General features: G+C 38.7%; 1 protein-coding gene across 1 annotated transcript in view; it reads left to right on the top strand.

The window, feature by feature from the left end:
- The window catches only part of PTPRN2 (protein tyrosine phosphatase receptor type N2), a 2458064-nt gene that overhangs the window by 2411254 nt on the left and 32234 nt on the right, over positions 1-14576 (top strand). The window contains exon 20 of the mRNA XM_078663270.1: positions 3283-3336. Coding sequence (XP_078519396.1) covers positions 3283-3336 — 54 coding nt within the window. The remainder of the gene's footprint in view (positions 1-3282; positions 3337-14576) is intronic.

The following is a 14576-nucleotide window of genomic DNA, read 5'->3' as shown; positions in this document are numbered from 1 at the left end:
GCGCGTGCAATTTCAAGGGTGCTAGGGGGACAAAAGGCCACCATGATGCATCCCCAAAATTGGCAAGTGTGCACATGTGGTGCACACATGGGGCCCGATTATGATTGCGGTGAATCCGCATCCTCGGGGCCGGCGGAAGCCACCGCCGGACCCGAGGATGCGGATTCACCGCTGAGGTGATTCACAAGACCCACCGCCAGATTAGGATGGCAGGGGGGTCGGGAAGTCCGTACGCAGCTTTTCTGCCGCGGTCCCGCGGCGGAAAAGCTCTAAGATGGTGGCGGTGTCTCTCAGACACCGTCCACCATATTAGGAAATGCTTAAAAACATGCTTTTCCGCGGCGGATTTTCCGCCGTGGAAAAGCATGTGGAACTTCACTGCGGGGGCCCGTTGTGGGCCCCCTATGTGAAGGGGGGGTGGGGGTGCACATGGGGGTACCTATGGTACCCCCCTACATTTGTATGCAGAGATCGGCAGGCACCGCGCGGTGCCTGCCGCTTTCTGCATACAAATGCAAAGTAGGCATTTTTAACATTGCGGCGGGTGCAGCTTGAAGCTGCACCCGCCGCAATGTTAAGGATTGAGGATGTGATCGCCACCCTGGCGGTCACATCCTAATCTTCACGGGGGGAACGCCGCTGCCCATGCGGACGTTCCCCCCTACTCTATGGTGGCGGACGGACTCAGGTCCGTCCGCCATCATAATCGGCCCCAATGTAGTTGGAAATATGCAATTTTGTGCATTTTTCAAAGGAATTGCAAATTACCATCAACTTGAAGTTGATCCTGATTTGCGATTCCTTAATGCAAAGTCGCATTCTGAGAATGCTTCTGGCATTGCAGTTAGGGAATCACAAATTGTGATTCCCTAACTTCGTTCGAAAAATAGGTAATCACAAATTTTGTGATTACCTATTTTGCAAATAACTTTGGGCTTGATGCACAATGCTAATTACCGATTGCAAAGGGACTGATTCTGCGAATCGGCCCGTTTGGGACTGGTAATTAGCTTGATGCATGTGTCCCTTTGTCCTTCTAGCATTCTTTTGTACTCCTGTGGAGAAATATGCATTTCAAATTCCTATAAGGTCCTCGATGACAGCGTGTACAACGCAGTCATCACATCGCAGTTCCTTTACAAGGCGGTTGTTACAATGACTGCGTTGTTAGAATGAGATGCCATACAATGCAAGTCATTACATCGACTTGCTGTTGATGGTGGTCTAATATAGGGAATAGTATAATTTACTATTCCAACACCTTCCCTACTGTTGCGTAGGCTGGAGTTGGAATAGTAAATTATACTATTCCTAATGTTAGTCGATGTAATGACTTACGTTGTAATGGCATCACGTTCTAACAGCGTGATCGCTGTAAGGACTGCATTGTGAAGGAACGCGATGTGATAGCATGCATTGTAGCATGCTATATTCAACCCAGCAATGCTTAGACTGCTACAGATAAACAATTTCTAAAGGTTTGCTCTCTGTTTTGGAAATCAAATGCCTATGGCTCATTAGTAAAACTTAGAAAATGTGAACATTAGAGCAAGACCTGAAAATCCCCCCCATCAATGGTTTTAGTAATACTGCGGTATACCATTCTTAGCATGGCATGCTCATTAAATCCAAAGTAATTAAAAGTAGAGGCATGCATGAAATTATCTATCAACCCAATAGCAGGCTATTTTATGCATTTTTGCATAATATATGCAAAAAACAGTTCCAAAAACTTGATAAGATAAATGATACTAATTTTAAAATAATCAGTTAGTGTGTTAAATCACAGCGTTTGCATGGCAGTCCTCAATGACTGTAAGCAGAATATGTATTGGCAATTCCAGTAGGATTTGCCATTATCATGTGAGTGGCAAGCTATTGATTTAGCCGATGATTGTTTGTAAGGTTTTGTTAAAACTGTAATAAAAAATTAAAAATAATGGAGTAAAAGCAAACACACATCATAAGGTATCTCAAAACTGTTCATTGAATTCAGTATTTGCAATCTTGATAGATGATATAGTTTATATTTTGAATATTTTTCTTGCAAGAAATTCTGAACATAATTAAAAAAGTACAAGTAAGAACTTAAAGGAAAGTCTTTCCCAAGACCTAACTGACTTTCCACAGGATTCAAAACTGAAACAAACTGAGTTTGTCAGCAGCTCACCTATGCTCTACTGCCATAAATTAGATTTGCCAGGGTCTGGGCTTTCATGCAGCTTGTGGAACGCAAGAGGTAAAACAAAGCCAACCCAAGAAAGTCTGCTCTTTAATCAAACCACCACAAATATCCCTAATACAGACAAACTGAGAGGGGTATGAAGCAACTCTGAAAGCACAGGAGATGGGAATATATGGCAGAGCAACACACGGGGAGAGAGAGAAATTAAGCATATGTACTCTCAGGGAGAAAAGAAAAAAGTAGTTCTTTGAAGTGAGTTGTGGAAGGATACAAGTAATTAATCAAAAGAATGGCAAAGAAGCATGATCTAGGGAAGTGGCAAACACAAGAAGAGGAAGGAAAGCCACAGAGCAAGAAGCAAGAAAATGAGAGGGACAAGAAAGCCAACGAATGATAATAAGTGGGCTGACTCAAAGCCCTCTCTAGGTTTTTGGATTATGCACATCAGCTGTTTGACAACAAATAGCTACAATCAGTAGACAAGACTTTGGAAATCAATATATCATTGCTTCTGCTAAGTGACAGTTTCTGGATGCTTTTGTGTGGCAGATTATTGTAGTTACAGTATGTTTACATTTCTCATTGAGTGTAATTTTGTTCCCTTTGCTTTAACCAATTTATTTCTCAGATAAATTGACTTTGCTCATTCAATATGTAATACTCTTACTGGCTTACTTAATCTAGTTGTAAATTTTAACCATTGTTGATTCTTTTCCCCATTGATCCCGCGTAAAATGCTTAAAATAACATTTGGTTCTGCTTCATGGTACAGTGATGGTGCATGAAACAACAGAGCAGTGAGAGACTGAAAACCCTCAGCTTCAACATATTTCTATTTGTTCTGTGACTAATTGTCTATATCTCCTCGAATGGCTATACGTTCTTAGTAACACTGTATGTATCATGTGTATTTTAAGTGGAAGTAATAATGAAAACACATTTATTAGCAGGTGCATATGGCCTATGAATAACATAAAGTGACAACATTTCTTTAACTATTGAATGACCCTAGCAAACTTTGACTAGCCTATTTTCGCCTAATTTGCTAAGGTGCCAGTGCTTACTATTGATGAGCTCCTCTGTTTTTTTTGTTGCAGGAAAGTAAACAAGTGCTACAGGGGCCGCTCCTGTCCAGTAATTGTTCATTGCAGGCAAGTATGATGCTCACAGGTTCAGGTTTCCCCCTTGGCCAACACGAGTCACGCGCAATGTGCTCCTCCCACTGTCTGCTGTCTGTTTCAATGGCTCCCTTGCCACGGCAATATCTAGATTTCATTTGTTTCCATCTGGCACACTGGCTTTTCGCTTTCAAAAATTGTTTTACTCTTTATCACTCACAGAAGAGTTTGTCCTCCAGGAGTTAGCTTTATTTACTGCCTACCTGCTGGTTATTAGCTTCACGGGAAGAAATATGGCAATCATAAAGTCCTACCCTGCGACCCCGCCTCACCAACCAAGAGTGCAATATATTTTCATATAGTGGTGGTAACATTGTTTCTTTTCCTCGCATCGGTTTTTGCTCACTGAACACTGCATTGCTTTCATTGCCCTTGAAACAAGGTCACCTGCATGGTGTGCTGTAGTTTGATCAGAGCATGGGTCTGAAGGGTTTGTGACTGTATTCAAGGTATAAGTCTAGTGCAAACCAGTGGGTATGAATAGAGCCAATACATTCATAGTACATCCTTGCACAATTGCTGCCCATCTCTACATGTAAATTAGCTCTGCAGGTGGTATAGGATAGTCTTGTACAGGCTTTCCACCAGTGCTGTCTTACTTGATGGGCTAAAGTCATCAAAGGCTACCTTGCATGGATAGTTATGAAACTGATTTTGTGAGCTGGTACTGATGAAAGCTGAATAAACTGAACTGTTCATTTGTGCATAATGCTTGCCTGAAAAATGTGTGCAGTTCCTTTTGTACCGCAGTTGCAATACTACACGGCATCTCAGTGCCATAGATTGGCAAAAACTTGCCAGTTGCGGGGAGGTGAGTAGCGAGGCAGCTTGAAAAAACCAGGGGCTGATTATTTTCCCCAAATCACAGAAAGGAAATCTGCACCTGAAAAAGCTTCTAGTAAGGCGTAGTACCCTGATAATATTTAGAAATTGATTATTTTAATGTCAAATTATATGCATGCATAATTTACAGATGGACTGAATTATGGAATGTTTGCATTTGGTTTTTTTTACATTTAGAATTGTTTATTTAGGGACATACAGAACCTCCCTGCCACTTCAAAGCACCAGGTGGCTAGAAGCATCACAGATGTTAGTATAACCACGGGTGTTTCATTTGTCTCCTCCATGGTGTCTTTTCCACAGTGGAATGTTTCTAAATATATCCAGCTGCCTGAAATACTCATTTGACTCCTGTTTTACCGATCCTGACTAACTTTAATTCTGTATCAGACTCTGCATATTATTGTCAGACCAGTAAGTCCTTCATTGCTCTCACTCCAACACACTACACTTTTTGAGAGAAAAAGTCCCTTGGATGGACTGCAGTGTGTCTCACCAATGTACACTCACTAACCTATTAGCCATCAATTTACTTGAATATTATAGGATTAAAGCTTGCATCCACTTAATGTATAAAACTATGCTGACTCAGTACCCTGATCTTGCATCAGTTAATGACTAAACCAAAGTGACTCTATAGTCCTCTCACTTACTTCAAATTGGGTGACGAGTTAGTGTCCACATTCTAATATGCCTGACAGATGACTGAGATATCCACTTTAACCATAAGGAGTGGGTCAAGCAAAGTGCTTACAATGGAATACACCACAAACCAGGCCAATCCCCTCTGAGCCAGCCCAGTTATATTCTGCCCGCTGTTGCGACAATGGCCCTTAAGCAGGCTGTGTTTGCTATGAGCAGAACATTGGTAAGTTCCTTGGGTAGCTGCTGCTGTGGTCTGTGTGACACCTCAATATTATAAGTTTGAATTACAGAAGGCATTCTTATGACTTTAATCCATTAAAGGTTGATAACATTAGTCCAATGAGTGGTGATAATAAATCCACTCTTTCTAAGGGTACACATTGCTCATCCTGGCTGAGGCTGAGTAGTGCCAAATGCATATTAAGTTCCTTGGGTTTCAACGCAGATGGTCAGCTGTCAGTTGAAGTTGATCGTTTTGCCCCAAGCTAAGACTGAAGACTGACTACCCTATTGCTATTTGCGTTCTACAGTGTCAGATACCAGTTAAACTCTATGGACTTGTTGTACTGCTTAGAAAATTTCCCAGTGACATTTGTTTTATTTGGTTGGGGGTATTTATGTAGCCTGAATCTAGACCAGAGTCACAGTGTAGTGTTTTGTACTTTTAGAGGAGTTCATAGGCCCAATGCTATTGTTTTTCAGTCACACCTTGACATGACCCCTTGCATCTTTGAGGTATTTTCCATCCCACACATGAAGCCATTCAACACAACCCAGAGACCAGAAAGATGCATTTTCTAGGTGTTGCACATCAAGTCTACCTCTTTAAGGATAGAGAGGTTGATGCTTCAGCACTGAGTAGAGGACTGTGTTTCACCTTCCCAAAAACATTGGGTGAACTAATTAAGGATTGGGCAGTTCCTACGGTGGTAATGTACTAACAGTATGTATGTGTAATTGGTGTCTGGAGATGTTGTACCCCAGCAGTAAAGTCCAACTGATGGAGTATGCAGCTGTGGGACTGTCATTGTGGGTGACCCTTATTTGTCAGAGGAAAAAGCATCGTTGCCATGACCTGTTTTAGGATTGCAGTGACAGTGGAGACAAAAGACACAGTATCCAATTTTTCAGATCTTTCACTTCTGAGGAGCAGGCTGTGACCCTGAATTCTAGAGGAAAACATGTTTGTGGATGTCAGCATAAGCCACAATATGGATACAAATGGAGCTTCAAGTACAATTCTTCATCCTTTTTTTTGTACCGTTCAGGCAGGGTATTTCATAAAAAAAATATATGTTGAGGAAAATGTTACACATTTCAATTTTAACGTTAGGAAACGTTAAAGAAATGGGTTCCTTAGGAAAACTTTACACAAAAGCCCAAACCTAATTCTACAACTTTTCATTATCATATTGAGTAGTACAATTACTTTCTATTTTCCCTAAATGCAGCAATTAAAAACAAGCTGGAAAAGTTATGAAAAACAGCATAGTAGATAATGTCCTGAGCTCACCATTCCGAGCCTAAGAACAGGAAGCTACCGTTTTTTGCTGAAATTGTGTTTTTATAACTTGGCAGTGGAACTTGGCTATAATGTAATAATAAAAACTGTTGTCATAATTAACAAACATTCTGAATTTATGCCTCCTTTTTATAAGAGTCTCATAAAATGGTGTTAAGAACTAGCTCGTTTTGATAACTTGTCATTGGAACTTGCTATAATGTAATACAAAAAACTGTTGTTATAATTTACAACTATTCTGAAAATATGCCTCCCTTTCATAAAAGTCTAATACATTTGTGTTAAGTACTAAGATAATTTTGACTTGACTTAAAATTGTTAAGATTGAAAAGAATTGTTATCTTAATGATTAAATAAAACATTTTGCACATTTGTATTCAGGAAATAAAACATATGAAAAAATGAGCAAAACAAATTCTGAGCTGTTCTAAATTTGAGGCACCAAGACACGTCTTATCTGAAGATGTTCTGTACAAACATGCATGTTATTTACTCAAATGGAAATTTCAACACACTGGCAGAATTTTAAGTTTGAGGAAATCTATTCATTTGTACAAATTCATTTGATGTATTTTGCACTTTTTTTCAGAATCAGAATAATCTTTATTCGATTTTTGTCATATAAAATCACATAAGCAAACATGACAGATAAAAGAGGAAGACAATTTAAAAAATAACAGTCTAGATTTAAATATACAATATTTTCAAAAATTAATTTCCACTTGGTTAAAAAATGTAAAATATATACAGGCGGCTTGGAAATTTAAAAAGTGAAAATTATTATACAGGACATATATCACAGGCAATTAAAACCTACATCTTCTCATTAATTAATTGCAGGTCTTAACAGAGAATCAATGTTTATATTTTTCCTGGCTCTGAGAACACTTTTTAAAAAGCTTGCCATAACTCCAATACTGCATATACTGTCTAAAAACTGCAAATACAAAAAAGCTGGTCGACATTGCCTCCATCCCCATTATCGTAGTAGGGGCAAAATCCACCTCGATCTCTCCTTTTTATAAAACTTGCAGAAAAGAACCACATGTATCGTTGATTGTGGAGATACCTTATCGCATGGCCAGCAGCATAATTCTCTCTATCAGTTATTTACTTCTGGGTAACTAATTCATCGATGACAATTACCAAATCTAAAATGGGTTAAAACATTTCTATTGTATACACTTAAACTGCACAGTAGATAAGGTTGAATATTGTATGTTATTAAAATCATTTGATGCTGTGCCACTGTTGATTTGTTTAATCTATTAGCCTCTAGATGACTCATACATATTTTCTTAAAATCCTTCCTAGAAATAGAATTCATAACATCAGGGCAGTTATAATAATCAGGGTGCCCGAGATCATACATACATTTTTTATGTATTTCAACCAGGAAATCTTGGTGGCATGGTCCAGTTTAATTGAATCTTTAATTATTTCTTGGTTTAGGCCTGTGCTACTAGAGGTCCAGATTCTGTGCCAAAGTAGCACTGGCTGTGTTTTAATATCATCAGAAATATATGGGATGGCTGGCGGGTACTGCTAAAATAAACTTTAAAATGGCATTCTCAATAGATTGTATGGGATGTGAATCATAAAAACCCCATACCCCCGCACCAAAGGTAGCAATGCTCACACATTTTGCCTGATAACTCTAAAGAAGTATCTCAGGGGGTCAAGTGTATTTTTCACTTGTAAAGCATGACATGAATACCTTTCTGAATAAGGCATTTACTAAAGTATCAGTTTTGACCATTGGCTTGCTATGATAGGTTACTGTATATAGGAGTTTTCTGGGGTTCATCAGCATATCCAGGGAGAATTACTTTATTGAGCTATTCAGTAAGGATCACAAGCATTGTGAGTATATTAGTCCAATTATAAGGATGTCTGTGATTGAGCTGCTGTAGTCCTACACATAGATTGGCATATCATGCACAGAGATCTACACGTTCTTACCACAGTATTCTCCCAGAATCTCATGTTTTAAATATCATTCTACAAAACATGCCAGAATATCATCTGACACAACATCATGAAGATGAGTCTATTCTGGAAAATATGGGTTTACTATTTTAACTCCATAAATATGTACATTGACAATATGTACCTTGAAACTATTTGCTTTGTGTGACTAAGCTCACTTGCTAATATACCAAAGCTATCTTCCTCCTATTTCTCCATGTCTTTCAACATAATTAATGCCTTTGCTACACCTCAAAACCACCCCTGAAGAGAAACTGGTGCTACACTAAACATGATTTTCGAAAGTGTTGTAGATGTATACATTTATCACACTCCAAACAAGTTCTGCTATGAATGTATGTAGTTCTTTCTTAGTGTTTCTGAGTGTTCTTCCATAAAATACTTTTGGAATAGTCTAAGCTCATTGTAATGTGGATCAGACACAAAGAGAGCATTTAACCTTTATGAAATCACTAAAATGCAACTATATTCTATTTATATCATGTAGCCGTCACCTACCAGCTGTATAATTACAGTTAGATAATGCTTGTTTTGTCAATCCTAATTTCTCTATGACTTTGCCACCTCCAATTCATCAGCACAGCATTTCGCTCACATGGCTTATCACCAGAATGTTTCAGCAAGTCAGATTAAAAAAACACTTAATTTGATAATTTCAGTATTGTGAAGAGAGTGCCAAAAGTACAGTTGTTTCTAGTACATTCCACATGTACACTGTCGTTAACTTAAAGAAAGACAGGGTATATCCTGTGAAGCTGGAAAATAATGCATTTGTTAGAAAAAATGTTTTGCAAATTGCGATTACTCATATTATATTAGGATGATTTCTAACACTCACCTAACCCCCAGGACACTGTAAGCATGGGAGCAGCTATTCTATACTGTAAAATACACGATTCATTAAATAGGAATAGTTTTTCATTCTATATAGTCTATTTGAGTCATTTTACAACTGGGATTAAATACATGCACATATACTCTAAAACATCTACTAGCTATAACCGATCTGTAAATCAGTTTTGCATTAACTATGGTCTAGAGCAGTGTTCTTTATTTCACATTGAATTCAGACAACATTGTTTTGTTTCTCAAATTTTATTTACCTATGGGGTCACCACATGTCTCAAAGTATGTTTAATTTTTAGATAATATTATTCAGCCATTGTCTGCAGTACAGCATTTCGACCCGAAGTATCACCCTGACAATCAATGCAAATAAATAAAACAAATAATACAATTGTGAAACAAAGTTAATATAGCTGAATTATTTTCATTCAACTTTATTCCTTTTCATATGTACTGCTATACTTTTCTCCCTCAGTCTGAACATTACTCATTTTTTTTGTGTGCATTTTTTGTGAAATCTGTTTATTGGCATTTTTATATAGAAATTCAACAATACAAAAGGCACTGCAGTACAATCAATATGACTTTGCGAGTGTTCATGGGTAGCATTACATCAGCATCTCGACTAACAAGGGCGTGAAGGTGGAATACACAAGCAGTCCGTATGCAGGATAGGAGCACCCAGACGCGTCCTCTGTGTAGAAACAAGAGATTAATACGCCCCCCCCAACAAGGAAGGGGACAAGGTGTGCCTTCCCAACTCAACCCTGGATAAAGAACATGTGCAAAGAAACATAACAGCTAACTGCGACACTGTCACCAAGATACATTATTAGCGTTTGCCCCCAGTCTCGACCCCCTGAACATTACTCATAAGTGTTACGTCAGTTGTCAAAACAAATATTTTATCAGACTTAAACATACTGTAACCAATTTTCTGGGTACATTTCTCATTTCTTATTCTCACACTTTAACATCAATACCAAAATGTCTTGTTGGTTCATTTGTGATTTCATCAGATAAAATTGTATTATATGTATTTATTGTAACTTTTATATTGGTAATACAATCAAAACTGCATTGTAATTAAACAGTAGTGTACTATTTACCATAACAATCACACATTTAAAATCATATAAAACATCAAAAAGTATTCCAGAGGAATTGAAATAAAAAAAATATTAGAGTTTATTTAAACATCTTGCTAACATTTTAGCATGCAGAAACAAACACATAAAAATCTTTAAATGTGCATTACAAATGTCTTTGCAATTATACAAAGCATAGTTTCAGTAAAACTGCCATAAAATCTGCACAGAGAATATGTAAAAGAAGTGTTAATCCATTTTGTGATTGTATCTAGTGTTTGAACATAACTAGTGTGATTCGCATAGACATTCTTCATTTGATACTTTTCAAATGTCATTATATAAGTATGGCAGAGTTATTATTTTGTAAGTAACACAATACATTGAGTACAACATTTCTGAATGCTTATTGGCTAAATCTGCTTCCGTTTATAAGCATTCAATAGAGTGTTATAGCCTGGAATTATACCTACTAGGTGTGAATAAAGCTCCAGTATTTAATTGTAACGTTTTAGGTATTTCTAAATATGAGATACAAAAAGAAATGTATGCTGAATATGCTTAATATACTCCACTTTTACTGTGTGTTACAAGAATGAGAGTTTCTAGTGTTTAAAGGAGCCAGATGAAGCACAGTTGAACTAAAACTATTAATTTCAAACCTCTCAAATCTGAACTTTTAACCAAAGTGTTATCTGAATGTATTTTTTCAATTATATAAGTACATAGTTGTGCTGTTTCAGCGCATTTTTGTTATGTTTAGACGAACGGGGATAGTTGTGAGTGGCTACTTCAACTACCCCAGCTTCTTAGAAAGGCAACATTGGAATACTCTATCCTGGTAGAAAATCTATGGAAAACAAAAGGTTCTCAGCTCGGGAATTCTGACTCTTGTTACTGAAATAAGTTACCATGCCCACAGATGCTCACTCTTGGCTACAGGAGGCCGTAAGTGGGGCTAGGTTCTGAATTCCAGTTTAAGAAATTATCCTTGTGATTATGAGAAGTTGTCAGGTACTCTGTCAGGACCAGTGCAGCTAGAAAGGTTTTCCTCTTCCTGATTTGATTAACTTGGTAACTATCTATGGCCCTAAGCAATGCATCACATCTCTAATGCAGAGGTTCAGTCTTCACCAATTATCTTACATGAGATCAGAAGTCTTCCTTAAGCCTAGTATATTTTCTCGAAAGGGAAATGTCTTCTTGGTGGTATTCCAAATCATCGAAAGGTACTGATTGGGATGTGGTTCCCTGTGGGTCAGGTTACTTGTCAAGATAAGGGTTTTTATGAGAGGATCCCTCTTACTGTTTCTTAGACAAAATGATCTCCCTAACCGATGATTAGAATTGGCCAGTGGACACTTGGATTGAAATGGTGATACCAAAACTTGAACCTTCGAACCTGAAGCAGAACAAATGACTTCGAAAAGAAGAAAGCAAAAGGGGATTTCTCTCAGTGTAACCCAGCTCAGTCATCGAACTGTTATGCATCCTGTGCAACCTTATATCAGTTACAATGTGTTCTGTTGGGTAATGCAGTTGCTCAGTATGAACAAGAATTGATCTAACGAAGACACAGAACATTCCTTTAGTTAAAGTAACTGGAGAGCTACAGTAGCTCACAAGCTACTGGTTGGAGACCTCTGGTGTACAGTAATCGATACTTAGAACTCATTTAAAACATTTAGGGCCTGATTACAATGCAGTCAGAAATGGCTCCGACCGTCGGTCAGAGCCTTTCCGACCGCATCGTAATATGCTAGTCGTATTCCTTTCCGACCGCCTCATTATGATGGAGGCGGTCAGAAGGAATCCGAATGGTCATTCCGACCGGCTCAGAGAGCCCTGCAGTCAGAATGTGGCCAGGAATCCCAAGAGTGGCTCTTTCCATCCCTGGAATTACGCTCATGTTTTGGCAGCTTTACGTGCCGGTCTTTCCGACACAGAAAGACTGTTGGAATTCAATTTTGGGGGCCCTATTGGGTGCATGGTCTCCAGTTAGAGGCCGAGTGCTCCCCTGTTGATCCCTGCACCGTGACTGCCACGGGGCGCAGGTATGAACTGCACCTCCTATTTTACAATGGGAGCATGCATTCTGACCAGAATAAATGCTCCCAATGTAAAGTATAGGAATGCGACTTAACAGTGTTTGGTTGCATCCTAATTAGTCAGTCGGGACCGCGGACCGGGTGTCGGCTGGTCCCTTGACCGAGACGATGTCTGGTGGCGGAAACTCTGCCCGGCATTGTAATCAGCCCCATAATTTAAATCAACACACCATACTCAATTGTTATTCAATTTATATTCATATTTTTTAAATAATCATTCCTTTTGTTTATGGCTGTCATACATGCGAAAAACATAACAAACATAAAGACGTGACTTAGTGAATCAAGTGTCATAGGGTGCAACAGTTTTTCAAGTATAAACAAATGTCCATTCTTTTTAAACAATTGGTTCAACAAATACCTTTTATCTCCATTAGTTTTAATTTAAGGATGATGTGACAAAGGTCATAGACTGATCAAAATATTGTCTGCATTTCGACCCCAGGTGTATGTACTAATAAGTGTACAATGAACATCACCTACTCTTGAAACATGAAAAGAAAACTTTTCATTTTTCTTTTTATAAACGTATTCCATTTTCCTTCAAGGCAAACGGGTGACAATTAAAAAAAATATATATATGTTGCTTTATTAAAAATATTAAAAAACCATCAAAGACAAGGTGATCATCTTACCCCAGCAGCCTGCCATCCCTGGGATTTTTGCAATTCCCAATGGGTCTCAAACCAAGACCTACTTCATGAATATTAATGTGGTAGGTTTATTTTTGACCCACTGGCAATCATAAACTGTACATTTGTGTTTGTGATTACCAAATAGTAAATCGCAAAACTTTGCTATTTGGTCATCACAAACTGTTCCCTATGTACATCTGGCTGTAAATTCCAATGCTTGTGTCTTCAGGTTGCTTATGCTCTACAACAATCTGCCTTTCTTTCATTTAAATGTAGTTTATTCTTATTCTAACCTAACCATAGTGGCACAAAATTTGAAGACACAGATACCGTAAATGCTACCTTAACAGCATTTTAGTTCAAATATAGACTGATTCTCTTTTCATTGTGAGCAGAATGCCTTGTCTTAACCCAAAGAAATTATTATATGTCTGCAATAAATGTATCTCAAATAGTCTGGTATGGCTGATCCAGTCTTGTACACCAGAGAATGTATACCAGACGACAGCAATATAAGACATAAAATTCTGTCTCTTTATTGCATTTTCATTGGGGAAAAAAAAAATCATTTTCTCTGTTCATGATTGCCGAAGGGGTATGTATTGTACCTGGTCCTTTATGCAAGTTCATCTCAGATTTTGCCTTCCTATGCTCTCCTGTGCTGAGCCCTTTTTGTTGGCTTTTAGGACTCTGTGCACTTTTTCCCAGCTGATCCAGTGGTAAAGTTCTTGTGCTGTCTCCAGAAGAACATCTCCCATAGACTAACACTGGGTTGCCTTATAAGTGCTAACTTCAGTTTGGGAACAGACAGAGAAACGCTGTTACACTCAAATGACTTGTAATTTTAAATCTTCTTTAATGGTAGAGTCTGATTTTAAGTTACTATTCTGAAGATTACACCTTTATAAAGTTGCCATTTTTCTCCCAAACCCAACTGTGCCTTTGTGCCAGTGTCCAGGGTCACGTGACTGTCTATCCTGTTTGGCTACGTATTGATTCCAGATATTGAGGGAAAGGAGGTCTAGGTGTGGAGGTAGAGGGTCTCACAGTATGGCTGGGAAAGATTACACTTCAAACAGCCCTGCTTGCAGCACACACACAAAGGAACCTGACACCAGGCCAACTGTTGTCACAATAGACAGTCTGCAGCCCTGACCAGGGGAAGTGAAAAGAACGGACCAGAACCAGGTTTGGGGAAGGCCAAGGATTTCCCCACTATAAAGGCAAGCACCAAGCATAAAGGTGGCACCTCCAGACGAACTCATCAGAATGCTCCTTGACCTGTGGACGATTTAGATGAAGAACTGTCCTGCTCTTTGAAGAAGAAAGATTGGATCTGCTTGCCTTGATTCCCCGGCTCCCCAGAAATGACTCCAAGCATCAGTTGGCAGATCTCCTGTTTGAGTAAAATGGACACAACAAGCTTCCAGAATCCTCCCTGCAACTGCCCATCTGACTAGCACCAACTGGACCTGCCTGGACCAGGCTGAGACCTGCTGCTGGTGTCTGTTGGAGTGAGTCCTGATCGACAAAGGGG

The sequence above is a fragment of the Lissotriton helveticus genome, chromosome 10, assembly GCF_964261635.1.
Source record: "Lissotriton helveticus chromosome 10, aLisHel1.1, whole genome shotgun sequence".
NCBI classification, from domain to species: domain Eukaryota; kingdom Metazoa; phylum Chordata; class Amphibia; order Caudata; family Salamandridae; genus Lissotriton; species Lissotriton helveticus.
Note: the sequence above shows the minus strand (reverse complement) of the source record. Positions and strands in the feature narration are given on the sequence as shown.